Below are 27,586 nucleotides of genomic sequence, written 5' to 3'. Positions count from 1 at the left end.
CCTATTAAACGTTCACATTATTATTATTATTATTTTGAAATGTTTATAAAAATATTCGTTTCATTAATGCGGCCAATTTAAAATCGGTAAAACTTTATAACGAAATTATTAGAGCCGAAAAGGGGCGAGCATGCGCAGCAGATGAAATAACCGAGAAATTCTGTGGAACAAACTGGTCAAGTGGTCAACAAACTCCATTGTGGATTGTGGACTGTTAGGACTTTCTTTACTTCAGAAAAACTACTAAAAACAATTAAAAAACTGTATAAAGTGCAGTGAAAACCGTTAACCATAGTGCAATAATAGTGGCAGTGCTTGTTCGTTAACCTTTTCAGTGCAGAAACAATCAAAAAGTTTAGTCAATGTCAGCAGGCGTGTCAGATCAGGTAATTATCAAAATATTTAAAAAAATGACAGTTTCTACCAAAATTTTCGAAATCGTTTTATCATATAAACATGCCCCACGCCGACCCTTTCATCTTTCTAATACGTTTTTTATTTGCAGCGGATGAAAGGACAGGGAAATCAAGGTCTGTATATACATTATTCCTCACAGTAGTACTTTAGACATTAAAACTATTTAGCAATAAATACCCTTTTCTGTGTTAGTTTCCAATGGGTCAAAAGAGCAAATAGGGACAGCTGAAGGAGCAACTGGCTCAGAGGAATTTGAGACATGGAGGACCCAACAGCAAAACTCTGCTCATACACCTTATGGAGCTTCAGTTCCCATTTCAACTGCCACCGATATTTACAATATGAGTACAGCAGGTACAAGAACTGAATTGATTGTTTTATTAGTTAAGCTCAATGGACTTTTGTTGGGAAAATATTAATAATTGGGTTAAATAGTAAATTATTATTTATTTACTTAAGTAAAAAATACTAAAAGTATTGCATTTCTTCAAGGTTTAGGCACAATATCAAACAAACATGACCAAATGAATTATTTCATTTAGCCGAACCCCTAACTTTACTAATGAGGAATACTTTGTCTAATCTCACACAATATATGTAATAAAGACAGAAAAATCTAAACATTTTGAATAAAAATTCATGAGTTGGTTGTGTAGGTTAGAGTTTACTATACCTAACAATTGATATGAAATAATATAATTTATTAGAACAGTTTACAATATTTATCATTATCATATATGTGTTGAGAAAAAAACAAGCTTAGGGATTGACATAGTACCTGAGCTTAAGAATTGAATGGTTCATTAAGTAGGGTGAATGTGCCGGTAACCTGAACACACAGTACTCAGAAAAAATGCATTAATTTTGAAATAAGTTTCTTTTTTAAAAGGCACCCTGAATTAATCCTGAAAACAGCAGATCTGCTGAAAAAAATATTGCACTCAAGTTAGAAAGGGTATATTTGAGCATGGTTTATTGATTTGATGAAGTATCTTGAGGAACATAATTTTAGTAATGTACTTCATGACCCCAAATGTATCTTAGATGAATTCTCTGTCCGAAAACTGGGAAAGTTCTTAGTATTCTATCTAATAGTTAGTATTGAATATCTTGGTATTGTCAAAGCATAGGGCTGCATAGTTCAGAAAGGGAGTGATAATAAAAATGTAATAGTGTTAGTCACTTTCTCAGCAGTCAATAGTATTTGTCCACCTCTTGTAGTTTTCCCATAAGTGAAACTTCTAAAAGCTATCATTGAATCTATGCTCGACTAGATTTTAGGGAGATCAGAGTCAGATATTTTTTGAATATGTGGCAAATGGTATTAATGATTGAAACCTATTCTCCTATTAGAGGGAGAACTCAAGTGTTCAATCTTGCAGGCTCTTTATCTGATGAAATATGTGTGCAATCAGTTCTAATGTTCTCAAACTATTTAGAAGTGTTGAGCCTTTCAATGATGCTGCTCAGGAGGATCTTCAATAATTTTTTAATTGATGTGATTTAAAGAGAAAGTCACATAATATTAATAAATGCCATAAAATTACATTTTTAAATAAGAGAAAACCTATAAATTCTATTTGCTCAATAAATATTCTTCCAATTGACTCTAAAACAGAAATTTCAGACTTGGAAATACGGATGGATTCCAAATTATCATTTGAACCACATCAATCATGTAACAAATCAGGCAATGAAGGTACTTGGTTTCAGTTAAGGTTAAAGTGTTGACTTGTAAAAAGTAATAAATGCTGCACAATAATTTTCATATAAAGTAATAATTGTCCTCAGTTGTCACTTTTTAAAATTAGAATCCCTTCTTGAAATATCAGACAGTCTGAAACTTTTATATTATTTTACCATAGTCACTAAGGCGTCAATAAATCAACTACATGACTGGCTCAATAGTGATCAGCTAGGACAAATAGATAAACCTGTTTCTAAATTTAGTACTTTTAAGCAAAAATTAAATCAAATTTTATGATTTTCAATCACAGTCTTGTTAGTAATTTGTAGCTGTCTTAAATCTACTTTGCTTACTGTGCTTTTGAGTGATATGAAGTGTGATGAACTTGGATGTTACATATTATATTTTTATAGTAACAATGTTACTGAATTCCATTGATAAATAAATAACTATTAGTCCAAAAATACGCCTTTATGTCATGTTAATGGTATAATCTTATATGCATTGCCTAATTACGCAACTCATTTACTACAATCAGGAAATACTGTAATTTTTTTCATTTTTATTATCAAGTTAATTAAGTTTTGTTAAGTTTGAGCAAACTATACAATAAGTTTTATTTTAATATTTATCCAGTTAGTTTTTATTGTTAAACTCTTGCTACATACAAAAATTAGGTTTTGTTTAGGAAATGTATTTACCTATTAGTAAACATTAAAATGTTGTAAAATCTAAATATGTCAATTTAATTTTGGTAATATGAGTATTTTAAGCTTATAATGGCATATTCGAAGGAATCTATCAGAACATGGCAAATTTTTGCCCAATTTTAAAAGAAAATTTTTGATATCCTAATATGAAAATCACCATAATAAATGGATTTATTACACATCAACAGCAAAATGATAAAATCAACATAAAAAACGGCTGTATGTATAGTGTATGTATGGCTCTAACCCATATTCCTAATGCAGTCAATCATATAAAATGTGTGCAAAATGCACTGGAAAAGATGCAGGTCGAAGAAAAACCAGTCAAAAAAAAACATTATGAGAAGTAATCAGCATGAAAAAAGTTATTACTTATTTAAAACTTCTTTAATATAATAACGTTTTGCATTTTTTTCTAATTTACTCTACTACTTAATCAATTAACCTTTCAGCTTGTTCTGAAGTAGAGTCCTCAATTAATTAAACATAATTATTTATTTTCTAATTCTGGACTGGTTTTGATGGATCAGTCCAGTCCAACTACTGTTTTTGTTGTGTCCAATTACTCATCCTAAGTGACAGATCCCTAGAAAAAAACCTCCAATTTTATTTTGTTTATAATAAATAGACAGACACCTGAAGACAATAATCTCTTTTTAAATCAAATTTCTGGCTAAAAAAATATTTTATTTATAGAACTTTAAAGTAAATAAAGTTATTGACCCTAAATGAAACACACATGGGGTAACTAGGTATGTTTCAATTACCTCAAATATCCATTTCATTTTCTTAAAACTGCCCATTTTTCAAAGCCTTTTTACCTACTTGGTGTTTTCTCTTAGGAAAAAATAATTTTACTCAAAGATATTTGTTTTCCAAGCTTTTTTTTTATGGAAATGCCCACTTTTACCAAAAATATGTGTTGAGACTCCTAGAAGTACTTAAAAAATAGCCAAAAGTACCAAAAAATGCATGTGGTTGCAATAAAATACCTCAGTGGCTCCTCTATTAGAGAAACTACCAGCTGCATTTATTACAATATGATCAATGAAGGAAACCAATTGTATCTAACTCATTCATGTTTTTTAGTAAAACCAACATAAATGATCACTTAACAATAATTGTCTGTTAAACATTTTCTAGGTTATTACAACAGTGGAGGAACTTATCCTTACCAAGCTTATGGGGTAGGAGATGGAACATGGTCAAACGGCACAGACATGACATTTTTGAGTGGCTACCCCCACGATTCATACTCCATGGACGGTATATCTTATAATTATCAAAATAACAGTTAGTTTACACATTATAGCTTAAATTTATATTCTCGAGTGTATCATTAGCATGAACGCGACGTATTTGTAGGGATGTTTGGTCCGTCAACCACATTTTCCACAGCAACATACCAAGGGCAACCCTCTTCCTTCAACTACTTCCACAGCAATGGGGACTACAACACCTGGAGCAACCAGTTAAGTGGTCAGCGCAAGTACGACGACTACTACAGAGATCAGCAAAATATGTATACACAGGCCATGCCCGATAATTCTCTTAAGGGCGTCGAACATGCTATGCAAAACCTAGGTAAGATTTTTTTTAAATAATGATAACATTATTTAACATAAATAAGTATATTCGAAAAAACTGCAGTCTATATAAATGTCAAGAATTTGTCACTGCTAAAGCATGGGTATTTCGGCACCCACGTCCTTAGTTGGCGAGACCCATATTATGTGATGTTAAAAATTTATAGATATTCGGCGTGGATCTTTTTGCTTTGGAACCAAATTGCAAATAAATAAAGATAAAACATTCAATTTGGCCCTAAAACCACTATTTATTTATTTAATTTATAGATGACTCCAAAACAGTAACAATTAATGGTAACAGAGCTTCAATTTTACAATATATATAATCTATGGCATTTACAGTAATTTAATCTTATAAATATTTTTTTAATATAAATATATGATTATAACTTATGAACATAAATTGATGTATCAATGATAAATTATTGCATTCTAAAATCTTAATTGTTCTTGCTTCCACTACAGTCTTTGGTACACTATTGTAGGTTATAATAATATTATAGAAAGATGATATTTGTGATGTAATAGTCCTGTAATAATCATTTTTGGACCTTAGATTGTGATTATGGTAGTTCTTTACTCATGACATATTTAAATTAGTTTTTAGGTTTTTATTGTTGATAGATAAAATAAAGTTCTCTTGTTCAGAAGATCTTTCTAGTTTCAGAAGTTTTTCTAGAGTTCATATTTTAGTTACATTGTACACTTCTTCAGTTGGTGTGTAATAATCTGATTTAAATATGGTCTAATGTCTACTCCCCCGTAAGAAACCCCAGATGGAATTGTATTATTGAGACCACGGGATCAGTTTGTATATTATTCTTAATATTTCTATTGTGAGATCTATATGCCACCCTACTGTGTCATTTCATCTCTTGTCTTAAGCTTGATATTCAGTTGAAACCAAAGCATTTGCAAATTTATTTGCCTGCCTATAAAGGCTTAACTATTTGTTGTTTGTAATACATTTCTTCACTGTTTTTTGGGTATTGACTGATATTTTTGGGTAATGCATCCATACAGCTTTTTGTAGAACAGCTGTATCCTTATCCACATCCAAGCACCCCTCTAGCGTCTTTCCAATCCATATGTTTTATGAGCCAATAGTTTAATTAATGTTGATACACAAATGTGTTCGCACAAGTCAAGTATAAAATAAAAATACAAAGAACTTGTCAACTTAGACAAAACAATTATTTACAATAAAACTTCATCCATTCCGTAGCAAACCGCTCCTCAATATTATTAATTCATGTAAGTATCTTAGAAAATCGATTTCCAGACTTGTGGAAAAAGGCTATCATTAAACCATTTGCAAAAGTCTCAAATTCCAAAGAAGCCCTATTAGTATTTTACCTGTTTGTCTAAGATTGTATAGGGACACATGTATAATCAAATTATTGCATTTTCAAATTGCTATAAAATTATACCTGAATGTCAATCCAGGTTTAGGTAGCAATTTAGTACAACCACTTGTCTTGTAAATCTTATGAATGTTATCAGGCACTATGAAGGACAAAAACAATTAACAACCTTATGTTTACTAGATTTTTGTAAGGCATTTGACTCATTGATAAATTTCTTTGGTTTTTCTAATACTTCAATTGCCTTTCTAAGATCCTAAATGACCAGCAGGTTTCAATGCTTGGAGATTGATTCTCACCTTTTATACTCAAAATCTGAATTTATTTCTGTTACCACTGGGATCTCTATTAGGACCCTTATTATTCTCATTATATGTAGCTGATAATATGAAAAATACTATATCTTAATCAAGACTACAACAATACGCAGATGATTCTCAGATTTATACATCATTCTCATTAAACTCCTTACTACACTCACAAACACAATTTAATTCCGACTCAAATAATTTACATGTATATGTTCATGTAAGGCTCATAATTTGAAACTAAACCCTTCAAAATCATGTCTCTTATTTCTAGGATCCAGTAGAAATAACAAAGAACATGTTTCTCAAGACTTTGTGGTTAAAATAGACAATACAATAGTATCTGTGGTTAATGAAGTCAAGAATTTGGGTATTATTTTTGATAATACTTTGTCTTTTTCAGCCCACATAAAAAATTGCCACTGCTTATATGCGCTTAAAATATTTAAATAATCTAAAGCGTCACTTACTGAGTGAAACCAAGTATTTTTTGTGCAACTCTTTAATATTATCATTGTTTGATTATGGTGATGTAATCTACAATAACGCAATTACATTTTAAGTTTCATCTTCTATTCAAAAAGTGCAAAATTCCTGTATGCATTTCTCCTTTAATATTTTCCACAGAAGTCATATTACCCCATATCTTAATAATAATTTTATTCTTTCAATGTCAAATAGACGCAAATATCACATGTACTCTTTCATATACAGAATGTTAAACTCGGAAAACCCACCATATCTAAGAAAACTTTTCAATATTCATGAACACAACCATAACACCAGACAGTTTATTATTTTTAGGGTTCCTCAACATACAACAGCAGCTTTTCAAAAATCATTTAGTTGCAGTTCATTTGTGGAACAAGTTGCCTCATTTTATTAAAGATTATTCTTTTTATAAGTATAAGAAATACATAAAAAATATGCTTATGCGGTCACAGTATGATGCCTAATAAATAAATATGTATTGAGATGAATGTGAATTCGATTTTTTCCAGTCTTTTTTTCATTCAGGTTGTGTCATATTCATGTAGCTATACTGGGTCAAGCCTACACTTACATTTTCGTTTCGCACTTAATAAGATATATCTGTATCATTTTGTATTGGATTTGTTTCCTCTCCTGTGCTTGCCTGATTCAGTCATTGTCTACCCCTGCCCTTCGTACATAAATATAAATAATTTGTATTAAAAAAAAATTCAAGCTCTCATTATCAAAATATTTTTACGCAAGGTTTTTTTTTGTTTGGTTCCTTTTTTGGCGCTTTTTTCCTGAGGATGTATCACTTAAAAGTGCCTTTTTATAATCAAGATGCATTCCTATTTCCTAACTTCAACTTCGCACAATTGTTTTGTAATTTTTGATATTGACAATTAAACGTTTTGAATTTGAATGTTCATTCATATGTAATAATGATCAAATGAATAACATTTTTAGTAAATTACAAAATTTCTTTTAGACCTGAAATCCTCTAGCGATAGTAAAGACTTAAGTCAACAAAAGAAGGCAACGTGGGCGAGTATCGCGAGCCAACCGGCAAAGCCTCAACTCCCGATGCCGAGTCAAGGGCTTAAAAAGAAAGGACCGGGTATGCCGCCCGGCCCTATTGTCCCCGGCAAACATAATATCGATATCGGTACGTGGGAAACGAACAAGAGCACCCCGCCCCAAATACCGCTCGCGATGGTACCGAGCGCCCCGCTACCGTTACCGCCCCAGCAACAGCCTAAACCGGTACCGCCTCCGGTGACGGGCATTTTACCGCCTCCACAAGCTCCGGCCGGTCCGGTACGTGCGGCATGGACGGGTCCGCCGCCCCAACAACCGCAACCTGCGCCGCAGCCACGTCAACCCGCTCAGGCGCCCCGTGGGCCCCAACTTCCGATGCAGGGTCCTCCCGCCGCGGCTCCTGCCTTCCAACAGCCGCCCCCGATGATGCCGGCGCATTTGCCTCCGCCTCAGGTGCCGCCTCCAAACACGCATATACAGGTATGTTATTGTGGAAATAGTGCTTCTGGAATAATATTAAACAAATATACCGGGTGATCTAATAAGACTATTCCTCGGCCATATCTCGGGAATCGTTCGTCGAATGACTTAAGGGTAAAAAAAAATTATTGGGTAAAATGGAAAAGATTTTCAAGTCCTAAAAATGACCACTAGAAGGTGTAACTTCAATCTATTCAGAGAAAAGACGAAGCGAATAAGTAAAGGAAGAGATAAGGATCTCTAAATACATGTATATTGGTATAGTTTTCCCAAACTTACTTGAAGCAGCCAAAAATATTATATTTCTCAGACGATTCCGTAGTGGTCACGAGCGTACCGAAATAATTTATACTCAACTTAAATTTAATAAATATAATATTAATTAAATAACCTTATGATTAAATATTTTTTCGGTATTAAAATAATATATCCCACAAGTTAAGTAATGCATTAATTCAGAAGAAATTGGCGCGCTAAAAAAAAATACTTAAATCGGGAATTTTGTATTTTTGTAATAAGTCGATTTTGCTTATTTTCCAAATTGTTTTTATGCAACAATTTTTATTATTATAATTATATTTATTTGTTTTTTAGTATAATATAAATATAATTTGAAATTTTTGCAGGTATTTTATAATTATATCAAAGCATTTAAAACAACCTCCACAGTTTTTTACTAATAGTCGAAAGAAATATGAAGTTTAAAATAAGAATTAAATTTAACGTATTTATGTATGTATGGGGTACATACATTTACATATTTTTTACAAAAATAATAATTTTTTACAATATTTTACAAATCAAGCCTCATTTATTTTAAATGAAAATTGTTGACTTGATATAATATAACAATCTACACATTCTAATATAACAATCTAATTTGCACGTTCTAACAGTAAAAACTTGAGGCACCAGGCTACCATTTACACGACCATATTATATTAAAAATATTTTTTTTTGTGAAATATGCAAAAATGAATAAAATAATACTATAATAATTTAATAAAGTAGAAAAACCTTGCCTCAGTAATCGGAAGAAAAAGAGTCTCAATGTCTGTCATTCTCAATCTGTTATTCATAGTGTGTGGAACTGGAATCGTCATGCTCAATTTCCTTTTTTATTACATGTTCAACATAATTTCTCCATACATCTTTGGCTAGTTCACTAATGACTGCGAATATTGTCAATCACTACCGCACTTAAGGTTGCAATTGCACTTTATTAAGCGTTTTTTTAATAGTTCCCCACACAAAAATTTTGACCCTAAATCAAATCGTGATACTGCAAAATTATTTGAAAAATCGGTAAGAGTAGTATTTGCAACGATAGGCGGTTGTTTCGTGCATAACTTTTTTGAGGTTATTTTTTTTGTAACGTGGGTTTAATTTTTGATTTTTTTCCTACAAAGAAGGTACTCTTGTTGCATTTTCGAGAAAATTAAAGGCAAAGAGTTCGCTTTGATGGGTTGCTAACTGCTTAATCAACATAAATTTATGAAAGGTATGGCGTTTCAAAAATAACCAACTAGTTATTAAATAATGCAATGAAAAATCAAAATTTCATGATTTTCACAAAACATCTTATTGCTTAAAAAACCGAATAAAACAATTACCAAAATTCCTTATTAAATTAATGCATTCCTTAATTCATTCATAGTAAACGTTCAAACAGACCACCCTTCATTTCAATGCAGATATCTGCTCTTGTTCACGATCTGCGTACCCCGTGGAATATCCCTGATGTACAAATTTGATTGGAACAGTCAATAATGTGTAGTTGCCAAAACAAAGTTTTATAGAAGAAGCGGAAATCTAGTGGATTAAGATCTGGTGATCTTGCTGGCCAAGCTATGTTTAACATATCCATAATTTGGTATATACCTTACTGTTACGGGAATAGAATCCTTAATTTTTATTAACTAGAAAATGAGAAACTATTACCAAAACAATTTTTTCATTACTGGTTTTTTAAATCTAAAATTAATATTTTTCAAAATTCAATATAAAATCCGTATACCTGACAAAAATAAGTGTCTTTAGTCCTAAGTGAGATATGTAATGGTTTTTTTACTTTTTGGTTATTACTCCCGCAGCAAAGCATAATGCCTGCCCCAGTTACGATGATAATGCCCAATACCGCACCGGGTCAACAAGGAAACCATCCCGTTTTAGAGGAGCTCCGTGAGAAAAACAATTACAACCCCACCGAGTTCGACTTGTCAGCTCCTAACGCGAGGTTCTTCGTAATCAAATCGTACTCTGAGGACGATATTCATCGTAGCATCAAGGTAAGACGTTTGCCATAATATAACTGATCCTACCCACACACCACAAATATTTTCCTAAGACATATTTGTACTGTTTATGGTTTCCTCTTTTTGGAAATATAAAGGTATCCGTTAATTTCTTTAAAAAAATCCTATGGATGTCCATAGGATGATACAAATGTCACAATAGTGAATCACCATAGGACCGTTGAATGAAATTGTTCATTGGAGGAATAATTTATCAGTGCAAAGGGGTATATAAAATAGCATGTCCTGAATGTAATTTCAGGACATGTTGCAATAACATGCATTATTGAGGTGTCAAAAAAAGTGTTTATTTTGATATTGCAATTTTTACCGTATACAAGAAAAACGACAAACACTTTACAGAACATTGAATGACTAGGATTAGTAAACAAAAACTTTGAAAATCTATAATAATTATAAAATTTTGTTTTTCATAAAAAAGCTTTTTATTAGATAGGTACCTTTACTCTAATGAAGTACATTAAAAAAATTTATAAATAGTTTATAAATGGTAATATTCTTATTAATTTAAAGCATAATCTATTTTTAATAAATACTTATCAGGAAAATATTTTTTGACGACGTCACTGGTAAAGATTCCTTGTGTCGGTGGAATCAAGAATACGATTACGCGGCGTTGCGATGTTGTTGCCTTTTTCTCTAATATAGGGGACGTTATCTACATTCATTTAACTTTGAATATTGACTTCTTTATAGAGTATCTTATCATATTTTATTAAAGAAAATGCTTTATATTTTATTAAAGCGGCAACAGTAGCATTGTTTTGTGCCTTCCATGAGATTTTAAATAAGAGTTGTGAACAATTATTAAACCTAAATCCCAATATTTTGTTAACAAATTTAAAAATAATAAAGAAATGTATGTATACAATCATCAATCCTATTAAAAAATTGTATCCTACCTAAGGTGCCTTATGAAAAGTAGCAAAAGTTACAATCATCAGCTCAATATCTACAGATTACCACTTGCCTAAAGAGAATTCTATTTTTTGTTGACTAATATAAATGTATGACAATAATTATCACTAATTACTGGTAGATGGAGCTATTTTTTAATGCAATTTTGTTAATATCGAAGATATGATTGTTCAATTTCCTTAGGTACTTTTGTTTTTATTTTAATTTCTTTAATTTACACCACTCCACAAACAAAGTTTCAATTATTGGGTGATTACAAAAAAATACATTACATAAGCACAAAATGTAAATTTAGGGATTATTTATTATTATTAGTATACCATACTTCTGGTTTACAAATTGAAGGTTAAATTACTACTAGTACCTAAACTCATTTATACAATATACTAACAGTATAAATCTGTGCGTATTGGTTATCTACCTGTTTTGGTTAATTTTTTTCTTATATTTAAATTTACATTTTATCTTATTAATAATATTTATACAAACTGCCCTTATAAGCATAGTTCCATGGCAATGCTAATTATAGCCTTTCAATGTTCTAACTTTTTCAAAGACAAACATGATTTTTGTGACTAATAAAAATCTATAATTAGAAGATAAGAATGTAAAATTACTGTGTGGATTGTGAATAATATATGTACATATGTACACTGTTACAGCGTCCATGAATGCTTGCTCACTACAACAAGATTTGTTATACTTACCCAGAGAGTCTGATAAAAAGATTCCATTTCACAATTTTCTTTTGCAATGAAACTCTGGATACGTGAAAAGAATATGCATATACAAACTAATTAGTATAATGATTGTACCTATTTATACTGGTACAGTTCGAGAATAATTCAATTAATGTACGGCATCGATAATAAAATGTAATCATAACAACTCTAACTAGAACTGTAAAGCCGTCAGCGTCATCTCAGTGCTGTGATGATCGCCGATTGGCCAATACTCGCCAATCAATACGCTCAATAACGTGTCGTTCGACTTTCGACCAAAGATGGACATGCATCCAATGGCTTTTTCTTTTTATTTTTTTAATGGCTGCTCTTTAAGCTATGGCATTAAGAAATTTGTAAATCGTATATTTAAGAAGCATTTTTCGACCAGAGATGGACATCTTATGTATCTATAAAAAGAAGTATTTTCAAGAAAATCTCTCCACTGGTTTCAAGTAAACTAACTATTCTTTTCAAAGCATCTTTTGGAAGGTCAACGAATTTCCATTAGACAAAGTTATTTTAAAGAATTGCCCAAAAGTATTATCCATAGGATCTTCATAACTAATCCAAGGACATTTCGACTTAGTTTGGACCAATACTGGACATCTGTGTTGTTTGGGTGTATCCCTTATAGTTTCTAAGATGCAAGTCAAATTCAAAAAGGGTTTATTATTAAAGTTTATTGTTGACAAGGTTGAGTAAAAAAATATGCTAAGAATTGACTTCACTTGTCCCTTATATTTATTTTACAATTGTTCTTAATATATAAAATTTAGATATAAGTTTTTCATAAAAATATTAGTAGTATGGTTAAAACCTTTGGTGTGACTCCTTATCTTTTATTTCTTTAATAAAAACGTTTAAATGTTATTTCTTCCACTAATACACTTATTTGCACGCAGTTATACTTTTCGTCAATCTCACAATAGATATCATGAATTTTAATGTTACAATTAGTACCATCTTTTTCATAAAGTGAAAGAAAACTAGATATCACAAGCACCATACTCTCAACCCAAAGCAGCCAAGGTTTGTCTAGTGTATTCAATGTTCTAAGGGTATACCTTTCATATCTCTTTTAACCGTTCCGACAAGATGTAGTATAATGTCAAAAGATTTGATTTAAAATTTGCTCTATCGGAAGCCTTGGAGAAGTCCCTATAGACGTTTGCCAATAAACAATTTTTTTTAATTTAATACATTTTAGTACGAAATATGGTGTAGTACCGAGCACGGCAACAAAAGACTCGACCACGCCTACAGAGACAGGGAGGGTAACGGTTGCGTTTACTTATTCTTCTCCGTAAACGGTTCCGGGCATTTTTGCGGCATGGCCCAAATGGTGTCCGCCGTCGATTATAATTCCAACAGTTCCGTTTGGTCGCAGGATAAGTGGAAGGGGCAATTTAAAGTAAGACTAACGCATATTCTTATCTAACAAGTCGATAGAAAACGGTCTGATTTCTAGGTGCGGTGGATATATGTTAAGGACGTTCCGAACGTACAGCTCAAGCATATTCGTTTAGAAAATAACGATAATAAACCGGTGACGAATTCTCGGGATGCTCAAGAGGTGCCACATGCCAGAGGATTACAGGTAAATATTGTAAATTTTGGGTACTATATTGGCACTTTCTATACAGGATGGTCCACACTTAAAACAAGAAATTTTAACCACCTATTCGACGTTAAAAGTAAGTCTTAGTCTGTCCTATAAACAGATGTTGAGAAACGCTTCCTTTTCGAGATACAGGATGTTAAAACGATAAGAAAAAAAAGTATTTTATTTATAACTGTTACACGCTTGAAATATTTCTATGAAATTTTGGTCAGCTTTTAAGCATTAAGGACCACTTTTTACATAAAATAATTTTTTTCTATTCTACCAGTGGTTGAATTGCTCCGTACTGCATCGAGACTGACTATTTTTAGACAAAAAAACGTTACGCCATTGATTTTTCCAAAAAATAAAAATAATTCCTGAAATCCTCATTTAAATTGGAACAAATTCGGTCTCTTGACATTTTTACGTACGAGGCACTGTTTCCAAGTAAAAAAAAAAACACATTATCATGCATAAAGAAATCGTTAAAATTTATGATACATAAAGCAATCTTTATAAACGAAACGTGTACTTTAAAAACAAATAAGCGTTTACAGCCACACTCACATACAAATTTAAAGAAGATGTTCGAAGTATGAACCATTTTGCTGAACAAATAATTTACATCAACGTTTAATAGATCCGATAGCAGGCGCTAAATTTCGATTTCTTAATTCCTCGCAAGCATTCTGAATGCGTCCAATAAGTTTTTCCCTTGAGTTCATAGTAGTCGCATATAGATTTGTTTCAAAAACGCCCATATGAAGTAGTCCAAAATTCTTTTCAAGTGTATATTTAACTAGCATGAAATCGATAACCGACAATTGTGTACTACACGTTACCTTCGCGGATTGATATATTGTAAATCGTAATAACATCCCTATCTCTTTTGTGCTTTTTCGTGTGCGTTCAGAAACCTGCTTTTAGGAAATTCGAAAAATTTTTGTATTAAATTTTCGAGCGAAACCAAAGATCCTACAAAACATGGAACAAAACTTAAAGACGGTCAGTCATATTTTGTACAATTCAGTTTCACAGAGGCGCCGCTGTTATAATTACAATCATATTCAGTTTATGAGAACTACTTATTGAAATATTAAAATTATTTTAATGTAGCTCAGGAAATAAAGAAAAAAAAAACAAAACAAAAATAACAGTTGGGAGGCGTGAAAAATAGAAAATGAGCAAGGGAAGTAATATTACCTTTTATACCTATTACTTTAATACTAGTCCAGTCAAAATAAGTAGGAAAAAACAATAATTCAGGGAAAGCTGAAAATTTACATAGATGTTAAAAATAGTATTAAAAATAAAATGGCAAAAATTCTCATCGATCCTCCTTGTGCTAAAAATTTTATTCAAGGTCAAACGTCAAAAATATTGGTTTTTCGCATTTATCTCGTAAAGGATAAATTTTATCATAAAAATAGGTCAGACAAAATTCTAGATCATAAAATTATCTACAAAAAATGTTATATTATATTATAATTATCTACAAAACTTGTTGACTGGTTACAATTACATGACCCTTTTCCTAAGGTTGACAAAATCACATCCATTGAAACTGGAGTCGTCGGCGATGATACAATAAATTGCCATAACGCTTATGAAGTTGGAGTTGCTTCTATAACTAAAATGACTGGTCAAACATTTAATTATATTAAATTAAAACACAGTGACAAAGTACTTACTCTTTTAACTATGAGTAGTACCATAAAAATACATGACGAAAAGGTACCTGCAGATCCTGTGTTTTTATTTCAACGCATGAGTGTTACCAAGGCATTTCCGGATGAACTTGAAAAATTCTTCGAATACGAATTATCCCCTTACCCGTTATCTCTTTTCGATGATGCTGGAATGCGTAAAACACAGAAGTCAGCAATTTATGATTGCTTTGAATGTATCAATATTGAAATTGATAAAACAAACGCTACCTATATCATAGACGGAGGATATCTATTACATCGTGTTGTGTGGGATCGAGAAGAAACATTTAATGTTCTTTTTGAAAAGTACGTTCAATATGTACATAGACATTTTGGTAATAATGTGATCGTTATATTCGATGGATACAATGATCATAAAAAAAATATTAAAGCTGCAGAGCAACTTCGTCGAACTGCAAAAACATCTTTATCTGCTGACGTCGTTTTTGATCAATTTATGAAAGTTTCAACAAATCAACAAAAATTCTTAGCAAATAATCACAAGTCTCGCTTTATTGAAATGCTCTCTGAAAAATTAATCGCTGCGAATATTTCTGTAAAACAAGCGGACAATGATCCTGATGTTCTCATAGTTGATACAGCAATAGAAAAATTCAATGGAATAAATACAACGATCATTGTGGCAGAAGACATCGATTTATTTATTAATACTATTGACTGCACGAACACCAATTGATCACATTATGTACTTTTTTAAACCAGGAAAAGCTCAAGTACAAACAAAAATATATTCGTCTCAAAGTTTAACTGCAAAGTACCCAAAATGTCAATCTCATGTTTTGTTTTTGCATGCAATATCTGGTTGTGGCACTACATCTGCACTCTATAAAAGAGGTAAAACAAAAGTTTTTAAATTATTTGAAAAACGTACCGATTTAATTGATTGCGCAGAAGTGTTTAAAAAAGACGATTCTTCCCCACAAGCCATCATTGCAAATGGAATCCATTTTCTTCTTGCCATGTACGGAGCTTCAAAAAAGATTGATTGTTTAGACAAGTATCGATATTTAAGTTTTGTAAAAAACACACGAAATAATAAAAGAGTACAGTTATCTTGCCTTCCTCCGACATCTGCTTCTGCTTGTCAACACTTATATCTAGTATACTACCAAGTTCAAGTCTGGCTTGGCAATGAACTGGACCCACAAGATTGGGATTGGAGGTTGACAGATAATAGTTTGCAGCCAATTCAAACTGTACTTCCACCTGCTCCAGAAAAACTCCTTAACACTATTTTCTGTAATTGCAAAAAGGGTTGTAGTAATAGTTGTGGCTGTAAAAGAGTAGGATTGTTTTGCTCAGGAGTGTGTACGCATTGTCAAGGGCAATCATGCTCCAATGCTGACAAAAATTTAGCAGATGAGGATCCGTATGAGATAAAAGAGACAATTGATTCATCTTTATATTTATCAGAATCTATAGAAATAGAAGAAGAGGAAGATGAAGATTATGAGTTAGAATAAAATTATTTTTACATTATAATAAAATTATTTAACATATATAACATTATTATACAGATATACAATAATTTTTTAAACGATATAATCCATAACAATAATTATTTTTTTTAAATTAATACAACTAAAAAAAACGCTATTAAACGCTATTTCATGAAACTTCCTTACTTGCAATAGATTGTGGACTATGCCTACTGGAGAAACCACGTTAAAAAAAATGCGCCGAGCACACTACCTCGTATAGAACAGATGGTGCGGAAATGTGTACATATTATGTGTAATACGATTTTTTCAACTTTTAGAATCGCAATATTTCAAGAATGGTGACTCGCACGAAAAAAGGTGTAGAGACATTTTGTGTAGGTAATTTTCTGATCTACAATTTTTATCTAACCTATTATCATAAAAATTTACTGATTACTAAATTTACCGTTTACGAGATAAACGCGAAAAACCAATATATTTGACGTTTGACCTTGAATAAAATTTTTAGCACAAGGAGGATCGATGGGGATTTTTGACATTTTATTTGTAATACTGTTTTTAACATCTATGTAAATTTTCAGCTTTCCCTGAATTATTGCAAACCCAAAATTTATTTTGACAAGGCTATACCTTGAACATGCGTCGAGAGTCGATGTCTGCCTTTAAAGGAAAATTAGTTAACTTAATGTAAATAATATGCTTCTTCAATAAGTGAATACTGTAGTAGTTCTGAAATGTATGAATATGAGACTAGTTTGAGTTCTGAAAAATAAATGCAAACATTGGTTTGCTGAAAAAAAAATCGGATTGATTGCATGGCGAACTTCAACGAATTTTATATATTGTTGTCACTAAAAGAGTGATTCATGGTTTATTTTAATCGTAATAAAACCTTGTGAATCAATGATTTTTGCTACAGTTTGATACTTTGCTAAAAAAAGGTTGAGGTGCAGTAAAAGTTCTTAACGTCATTAACGTGGGACCGTTTATTGGTTTTTTTAGTTTAAGGTTTATTGTTTTTTTTATCTTTTTTTTTGTTAGTATTTGCATGTTTTATTTACAATAAATTTTACATAATAATTCATTAACTATTTTATCTTTTAATTTGTTGAAGTTAGGTGTGGCATATGTTATATCAAGTTGCGTAGAATTGGAAAATGCAAAAAAAAAACCATATCATTCATATCACATTAATTAAATTAAACTTTCATTATCACTGATTTCAAAGCGATTAATTCAATTACGTTCCTAATGTTATGAACAAAAGCAAGAGATTTTCGTAATTATTATATTTTTAATGCACAATTTCGACCTAGGGATTTATATAGGTTGCATAACTTAAATGGATACGATCGTAAAAGTTTATCAAATATTTGGCTTGGTAGTTAGGTGAGGAATGGGTTTAATTACCTGTGGTATCCATGGAAGAAATTAAAAAAAAAAACTGCTTTAAAGAAAAGCTGCTATAAAGGGAAAATAAAAGAATTTTTTCCAAATTTCAATTTTCCACTACCTTGAAGAAATTTCAGATTTTTTCCAAGAACGACTGGAAAATTCTTTAAAGCATTGGAAAATCAGAAATTGCCAAGTTTTAATGAATAAAAGTGAGTAATTATTAAAAGTTTCTTACAGGCACTCCTATAATAAGAATTCCAATTTCTCGACTATCGAGATGGGCGGATCAGCATCTTCTAACTCTAAATAGTAATAAAACTCACTTTATAAATTTCTTGATTTATAACAGTAATCAACAAGAAGAACCTGTGGAACTAACAATACATACTTATCCTTGTTTTGCCAATCAGATGGAAAATTGTACTTGTGATTCTAAGATTTCTTCAGTTTCGTACACAAAATACCTCAGCGTTTATATTGATAGAAATTTAAGATACAATATGCACATTGATTACATAACTAAAAAGATAAGGTAAACAATTTTAAGTTTTATTTATCAACTACGCGAATTTATGTCTCGTGAGTTGTTGGAAGTGGTCTATCAGGCTCTGGTTAAATCCATTCTAAATTATGGTATAAGAATTTGAGGTAGTGCATGTAGCACAATGTTAACAAACCTGGTTATCACTCCAACATATACTAAAAATAATAAATAAAAAATCAAAAAGATACCCAACAGTTAATTTGTTTTTGGAAAGTGGTGCTCTCACTGTAAGAGAACTTTACCTGAAGAGCACCCTTAACTTTATGAAAAATAAAAATAATTTATAAGATTCTACCCCAACGCCTTAATATTACTAGATCTGTCACGAAAGAACATGTTATTTTGACTAAAGTAGATTTTACAATTTGTCAGCGTCATATTTCTTATGTGGGGCCAAGAATCTTTAATTTTATACCACACGCTTTTAAGGCTATAAGAAAAAAACTGTTTATATACGCATAACCGAATGGATCAGGTATAGCTATGAAAATAAAACAAAGGTAAAAAACACAAAGTCACGGTCTCATCAAATCCATATAATTTTTTAAAGCTACACGAGTTTCGCTCCTATCGGAGCATCATCAGGCCTAGACCTACACAGATCACATTACAACTTGGTTGTGATAGGAGCGAAACTCGTGTAGCTTTAAAAAATTATATGGATTTGATGAGACCGTGACTTTGTGTTTTTTACCTTTGTTTTGTTTTCGTTTGGTTTCTTAGTGAAAAATGGATGATACGTTTCTATTAGCTATGAAAATGTTTTGTTTAAGCTACCTTTTCTATGGTAAACAAAGATAGAATAGAAGAATGAATTAATTTAAATATTACTTTTACAAATTTAATTTGGTTTTTATAACAAGCTCTCAAATTTATTGTTAAATTATTGTTGCATTCTGAAATACTGTGTACCGATAAGTCAGTCACTTGTGACTTAGCGCATAAACACTAACTTTGTAAGAATACTGTACAGGGTGTTCCATTTTGCGTACTTTTGCGGGATATCTCCGTGATTTTTAGAGATAGATAGATAGTTACGGTTTTCGCGACACTGCTACTTTTTCGTAAAACTAAAGATGCTGTTCACGAAATTTTCATAGCCCTTTTATTTTTTAAGATACAGAGCATTTTTGAAATTTTTGAATTTTGGGACGTCCGTCGTATCTCCGTTATCTTTAAAGTTTTTGTAAAAGTAAAAATTCATTCTTATAGATTTTTTCCGTATAGAATCCATTGGTGTAGATATATTTTTTTTGAGTTATAACCCAAACTTATGTTTTTTTTTTAATGGAACACCTTGTATATTTATAGTTCATAATATTGGGCTTTTTTTTACCTTTTTAAAAATATATAACAGTATGGACTTATTTTCAAAAATACGCAAAAAAATTACAATTTTCTAAATTTAAATGATTAAATTCATAATTTAATGGGAGGCCATGGCTATTCATAACAAGAAACAAAAAAATGACAAGTAAATTGTTTTTTATTAAATTAACATGTTTCTTTAAATTAATTGGTAACATTGATTTATATCTTACTCTTATCAAGTTTAAGCTGAATTAATATTAGTATCTTTTGTATTATTTTATTTTTATAAAATTGGTGGATACCGTTAATAAATAAATAAATAATTTTATGGGGGTATATACAAGATCAAGTGTATAAAAGACAATGCAATAATCTCATAGAACTTCAAGACGCAATTTATTTAGCATTTCAAAATCTGAGAAGGAGACAAATTATAATTTTGAAAGCTATTCAAAGAGTTACAAAGATGTCCCAATTTTGTATCAGAGAAGATGCTCGTCATTTTGAACATCTCTTGTAAAAATGTTGTTTTGTTACATTGTTGTTTTGTTATATAGTTGTTTTCTTATAGTGGTTATTAAATTTATATATTTATTTTGTTGATATATGTATTATGTTCCTTTATTACAAAAAAAAAAGAATGATGCAATTGCCCATTCCTCGTTATTAATCTGTAACTTTTTATTTGTCTATTTTTGTTAGCCTACTATTAAATTATGCATTTAATTTAGAAAATTCTTAGTTATTTGCGTATTTTTGAAAATAACTCCATACTGTTATATATTTTGAAAAGGTAAAAAAAGACCAATTTTATAAACTATAAATATATAGAGTGTTCCATTTAAAAAAACATGAGTTTGGGTAATAACTCAAAAACTATTATTCAAAAAAAATATATATCTATACCACTAGATTCTATGGAAAAAAATCTATAAGAAAGAGTTTTTACTTTTACAAAAACTGTAAAAATAACGGAGATACAACGGGGGTCCCAAAATGCAAAAATTTCAGAAATGCCCTGTATCTTAAAAAATAAAAGGGCTATGAAAATTTTGTTAACAGCATCTTTATTTTTAAGAAAAGTAGCACAGTGTCGCGAAAACCGCAACTCTATCTCTAAAAATAACGGAGATATCCCGCAAAAGTACCCAAAATGGGACACCTTGTACAATGTTAAGTAATATATTTGAATTTGAACTTAAAAAATAACAGGGGGCGTTGACGAATATTAAACGGGTCCGGGACGATTTGAACACACGGTATGTTTATATGACAAACTAGGGCTTATTTTTGACGTAGAATACGTGCCTGAAATACATCTTTTACCATTTGATTAAAAAAAAAACACAAATCTACTCTCCTTAGGTCCTCCGTATAATGCACTCGTACCGACACTCGACCTCGATTTTTGACGATTTCATCCACTACGAGAAGCGGCAAGAGGAGGAGGACACCCGGAAACAACCGAAGGAGGGCGGCGGTTACCACGAAGGGGGCGGCGGCGGAGGCCGAGACGGTCCCGTAGTAAATGACGGACGCGGTGGACGGCCGGACCATCACCGCGACCACAGGGGGGGCGGCAATCGGAACCACGATCGCGACTATCGGGACGGCGATAGGAATGACGGGCATCGTGGAGGAGGAGGCGGCGGTGGACATAGAGAGGGACGGGATAGGGATGGCGGACACCACGGGGGTGGTGGTGGTGGATACCATAGGGTAAGACGGACATCACTTCTTTTTTTTATGGGAATTTGGTTATTTACTAGGCTTGAGCTAAGTCGTGAATTTGAATTCACAGGTGTAACTGTTAACGCGATTTTCTATTCACTGTGAATATAACCTGTGAATGTGAATTCACGATTGAACGCCGGTTGGCGAGTTTGCTTATCGTGTAGTGTAATATCATGGCAGTGAAGTCGCATAATAATAAGAAAAGTATTACTATTCTGTGTTTACTGTATCGTGATTGTTTATACCCAGATACAAATATTAAAGGGGATAAAAGTAAATCAAAATTGGAGACAATATCATTGACAATGAAAACGATGATTCATTGTTGTCATATTTAAAAAATATATATTTTCATAGACATTTTCAAAACTTATTTAATTATATTAAACTTATGTCCTAATAAAAAATAATTGTCTTAAAAGTTTAAAATAATGATAAAAACAAACATATTTTAATATTTGACCTTTCTCAGAAATGGATAAATTAAAATATTCTATCATAATAAAAATCCAGTAAAAAAAAACTAAATAAGCATAACAATATAAAATATAATATATGTACAATAAAAATAATTTATTTTGCATCTCTTAGTTTTTTTTTGCATTCTTAGTTTTTGACCATATTTTGTACTATATTCACTAGATCGCTACGTAAAGTAATTAATAAATCTAAAATAAAATATAGACTTTTAAATTATAACAAACCTAAAATAACTTCTCCTTTTATATAATAAAAAAATATTAATAGCATTAAAAACTTTTTATAAAATATATAGTAATTATCCTAAAAATTTGGTATTACTATTCAAAAAAAGTAAAATTTGAGTTTTTCTGGTACTAAGTTGACTTCGTCTCTCCGACACAAATAGTTTAGCTTTTAAAAAAAGCCTTTCACAGGGCACGGAAGTCGCAATGGCACTAAGGCGTTCTTGGGCAACTAAAGCAACATGGGGAAACATGTGCTTATTTTCTCTCCACCATTTTAATGGATCCTCTTTTCTCTGTGGTCTTTCATAGTCTAAAAATCTCCGAATTTCAACGATTGCTTTGCTAGTGGATGTACCTATTATTGGTTGGTCTTTTGCAGCAATTTCGTCAAATTCGGCCCATATTTCGTCATCGCTATTCATAGGATCAGGAGGTATTTTAGATATCCCGTTTATTTCTTTATCTTTGTCGATGCATTGTTGAACTGAAAACTTTTTTGCAACTAGGCTTATAACATTTTTTCTTGCAATCTCTGGATTATTTTTATCCTTAAAGGCAATTTGTTTAAACCGTGGATCAAGAAATAACGCTATAGATAGAGTATTGCTGTTTTCTAACTTTCCAAACCTCTCATCAAGTGATTTACTAATTTTTTATACATTCTAGAAACTGTTGCTTTGCAAAATTATTATAAATTGAAATTAATCCATTGGTAAAGTGGAATGACAAGTGATGCGGTTAAATATTTTTCACTAGACACCGTTCGCGTCACTTTTTCAAACGGTTTTAAAATTTGACAAAGTTGCCACAAAATATCCCATTCATGTGTTGTTAAATGATTAGCCGCATCCATGTCAGTTAGAACCATTGTGGTTTTTACTGCCTCTTCTAGTAATAAAAATCTTTCCAACATAAAAAATGTGGAATTCCACCGCGTGGACACGTCCTGTAATAATTTTAATGGATTTCCACTTCCCTGCGATTTCTGATATGCTAGTAATTTAGATGTAGCCGTATGACTCCTTTTAAAATGCCCTACGATACCCTTTACCTTGGTAATTATTTCAGTTATTTTTTCTTCTTTTAAGCCATCCATCATTCACGAGAAGGTTTAGGGTATAGGCAAAACAACCAAAATGTTTCCAACCTAATTCGTTCTGAATTGCAGCTTTAATATTGGCTGCATTATCAGAAACGACCATCAGAATTTTATTTTCTACGTTCCATTCTTTAAGCACCCTTTTTAATTCAGCAGCAAGATTTATGGAAGTATGTTGAACTGATAAATTTGAGCATTTTAAAAGAAGCGAGATTGGTGCAAAATTGTCGTTCAGAAAATGCACTGTGATAGCCATAAAACTCTCTATATATTGTAATAACAATAATATCTAATATATATGTTTAACCATAATATCGACGTCCAAGAGTCTGTAGTAACACACAGTTTCTTAGAACATCTCAAAAGAAGACGAGTTTCGTTTAAACATTTTTCGTACATTGCAGGTATGAGTGTTCTTGATATTGTGTCTTGATGGTAATTCATAAGACGGATTTAAAGCTGCTACAAATTCACGGAAGGCAGGTTCCTCTACAATTCTAAATGGTTGAAAACTCTCTGTAAAAAGAGCCAGCAGCTTATCATCTATATTTTGTTTGCATTTTGGTGTTACTCTTTTAGGAATGTATGCAGAGATAGCAGTTTGACGAGGTCCTATAATACGGCCCGAATTAGAATGCAATGACTTTAAAGAACTAGGAACATCTGGCTGATCACTGCTTTCATCTGTGCTTTTTGGATTTCTTGCAGCTTTGGAAATACTTGATACTGCAACACTTTCACCAGTAGTCAACTGCGACAATTGGGAGTTCTAAAAAAAATTTAAATAGTGATAAATAGCATCACGTATAAACGAAAATGATAATAAATAAAACGCATCAAAGACATTTATGAGCGTCCATTTCTGAAATATTCTCTACCTTATAAAGAATAAATTTAAATTAATATAAGTAGGACCATCACCTCCAAAAACCTAGAATAAAAGTGGAAAATTGCACAAAAAATATGACATAATTTTCCTACCTTATTTTCTAAGTCCGATGAACACTCTTCGTTTGAAAAACCTAAGGAGACTGTGGGATGCTTGATTTCCATGTGTTTTTTCAAATTTGATGTACTAGTCTTGTAGGATAATTTTGCACTACACAAATTACATTTTGCATAACTTTCGTTCAATTGAGTAAAAAAGTTCGATAAATAACTTATTTTTCTTCGTTTCGCAGGTAATGGCATATTTCAATTATAAAACTAATATTCAGTCTTTCACAAGCTAAAACTGAATTATTAATAAGAAAAAATCCATTTGGTCAAAGAATCAAGCTTACCTACTTGGGTAGCTAGTTACCACAAATAATTTATTATTTATGTGAAAACGCCTCGTTCACAATTTTGCTATTCACTTTGTACTTAAGATCAAACTGTTAATAAGAAAGATATAGATAATGAAACCGATTAAAATATATTAATGAAAGAATTAAAAATATACACAGGTACATAGGCCCTAAATGGCTATCAATATCAATCGAATCATAAGTTAACATCTATTCCCGCTATAAGCTACGATCAAAACGATGTCTCCAATTGACATAAATCTATCGCCCATCCGTCTCTCTCGTTTCTCCTCACAAACGAGAGAGACGGATAGACGATGGGAATCGGATAGTCTGTTTAACGACGGCCAATCGCTGATGCGAGATCGGGCGCGGACGAATACGATTGAATGTGGAATAGGTTCTTACTTCTTTCGGTTAATTTTGACGCGTATTGGTTTGTCTCAATGTGAACGCGCCTTTCTCATTCACATTTTGACATTTCACAGTTTATTTTTAAGTTGTTATCAAGTCGTGAATGTGATTTTTTATTCACAGGTAGTGAAATTTTGCTCAACCCTATTATTTACAAAATAATTGTGAAATTAAGAATATGCAGTGATGCATATACCGGGTATCATTTAGGCAAAACCAAGGAGACCGGATGTCAGGAAACTGATCTCCGCGCTTCCCAAATGAGGTAACGTGTACGCAAAATTAAACAATAAATAAGAGATATATTTTTTTATTTTTTAGTATACAAATACATACATTTCTTTTTCATTGTTATTTAATAATATTAACATATGTTATTGTGTATTTCATTACATAAAAATGTATTTGCTTTATAATTTCCCAATAAAAATACGTTTTTCTTTTCGTTGTGCACATACTGCTATTATTTTATCCGCAACTGTATATGTAATATATTACTGTCCATTCGCGTGCTGGTAGTAAACTGAAACACCCTGTGTAGTGTAACTTTTGGCATCGGACCATGTTGCCATTTGGCCCTCGTATATTTTTCAACTTCCCTAATAATAAATTTTAATAAAATTTTCTTTTACAGGATCGGGATAACAGAGGCCGAGGCGGGGGACGTAACGGTGGAAGGAACAACTAATCAAACTTCACGCGACCAATAATTAAGTTTTCGTTGTTTTTTTTTTTTTTAATCTGGAATTAATGGCCGCTGACTTACCTTAGTGTTACACCATACACCAGCTTCTTATATGTTACTATAATTTTTTACTAAACCGATGATATTCCTTTTCGGTTCGAGAAAGTTTGATTTACCTGGCCCAGGTAGTTAAGAAAAATAATTCGTGGGATATAACCGATTAATGTTTTAAAACAAAAAAAAAAAAGGTATATGGATTCTCTAGTATTGTAGTTAAAAATTAACAAACTTAGCGGCTCACTAGTCGGATCAGGCGTATATGGAGGATTCTATTAAACAAAAAAAAAAAAAAGAAAGTTACAAGTGCAGTGTTTTGTGTTTCGCTGAAGTGAACAAGATTGACTGAAAAATTACCGTAATGTAAATTAAATGAACAATTTTTAAATAAATGGACCTTTTTTCCGTTAATTTTTTCCGGACGTTTTTTAAGTGCGGTACGGGCGTGACAGAGACCTTTAATCGCGGACGCCTTAGAACTGTGTTATGTATGAAACTCTTTAAAATAATCGGATTCGTTGCTTTAAACGAACATAAGTGGTAAACATAATATGTTGAGTTATTTTCAATTTATGGATTTCTAACTTTGTAAGTAAATAATGCACTGTTTTTTATATTGTTGGTTGATTAGAAAGTTTAATGTTAAATGACTGTAAAACCAAACACGCTATGTTCGATTATGTATAGGTGAATTTGAACTAGGAGAACGAAGGTAGTCAATTTGCAATATTTTCAACTTTGTACAGAACCCGATTGTTTCCAATTTTAAACGAATGTAAATTTTGTAAATATTTTTGTTGGGTTTTAATTTCCATGTGTATATACTCATCCGAAATTTTAATGAACAAAAAAGCAGGGTAATCAGGAAACTGCATATATTTTTTTTAAATCGTTTGCTCTCGGTCTTTCTTGTACTTACATAAAAAAAGAAAATACTACCTACACCAATACAAATTTCCTATGCCCGCTAGCCCTAAGGAATTTTAACTTTTTTATTAAAAGAATGTTTAGAAAATCGTTAACACTGTAAAGTAACACTTAATTTAGAACATAGCTGGTTGGTAAGACGTTTATTGTATACCGTGCCTAAATAATTTTAGACTGATACTCCCGCATGGAGGCATATCAAATTAATTATTGTCAATGATCCGAACAGTGGGCATCTGTTGATAACTATTATTAAAGAAATATATATGAACATTTATTTTGGTCTTTTATTCATTTTAGGTTTAAATACTGAATTTATGTTTAACTAGGCTTGAGAATAGTTGTACCCAAAAAGGCTCCATGGAGAATTTTATTATAACGAAATACCCTATTATTAGTAATTTACAAACTAATTTAAAGTTAACCACGATAAGTAGCATAAGTAGTAATGCAAACATATAATAATAAATCTTTATATTGTAACAAAATGAAACCAAATTACAGAAATACAGTCAGTCAAAACATTAAAACTATACCATTAAAAATATACAGGAAAAAAAACATAAAAAAGAGATTAATATTTTGTTGGTACTTCTTTATTTTTTATAACATCTGCCAAACGAT

The 27,586-nt window shown here is 31.5% G+C and overlaps 1 protein-coding gene across 2 annotated transcripts; it reads left to right on the top strand.

The window, feature by feature from the left end:
* Positions 1-27,239, top strand: LOC126743800 (YTH domain-containing family protein 3-like). 2 transcript variants are annotated; one of them, XM_050451025.1, is made up of 11 exons: positions 1-386; positions 506-530; positions 610-771; positions 3,958-4,080; positions 4,180-4,398; positions 7,538-8,067; positions 10,161-10,355; positions 13,233-13,436; positions 13,494-13,622; positions 21,416-21,769; positions 25,928-27,239. In XM_050451025.1, the coding sequence occupies exons 1-11, from the start codon at positions 363-365 to the stop codon at positions 25,979-25,981; spliced, it is 2,019 nt and encodes a 672-aa protein (XP_050306982.1). In that variant the 5' UTR covers positions 1-362; the 3' UTR covers positions 25,982-27,239. The 2 variants fall into 2 exon arrangements, with proteins under 2 accessions (XP_050306982.1, XP_050306981.1); XM_050451024.1 differs by having other exon boundaries at positions 2-386; positions 3,958-4,107.
* The last annotated feature ends 347 nt before the right edge of the window (positions 27,240-27,586 follow it).

Source organism: Anthonomus grandis, chromosome 13 (genome assembly GCF_022605725.1).
Source record: "Anthonomus grandis grandis chromosome 13, icAntGran1.3, whole genome shotgun sequence".
Classification (NCBI taxonomy): domain Eukaryota; kingdom Metazoa; phylum Arthropoda; class Insecta; order Coleoptera; family Curculionidae; genus Anthonomus; species Anthonomus grandis.
The sequence above is the reverse complement of the archived record's forward strand: the minus strand, read 5'-3'. Positions and strand labels throughout refer to the sequence as shown.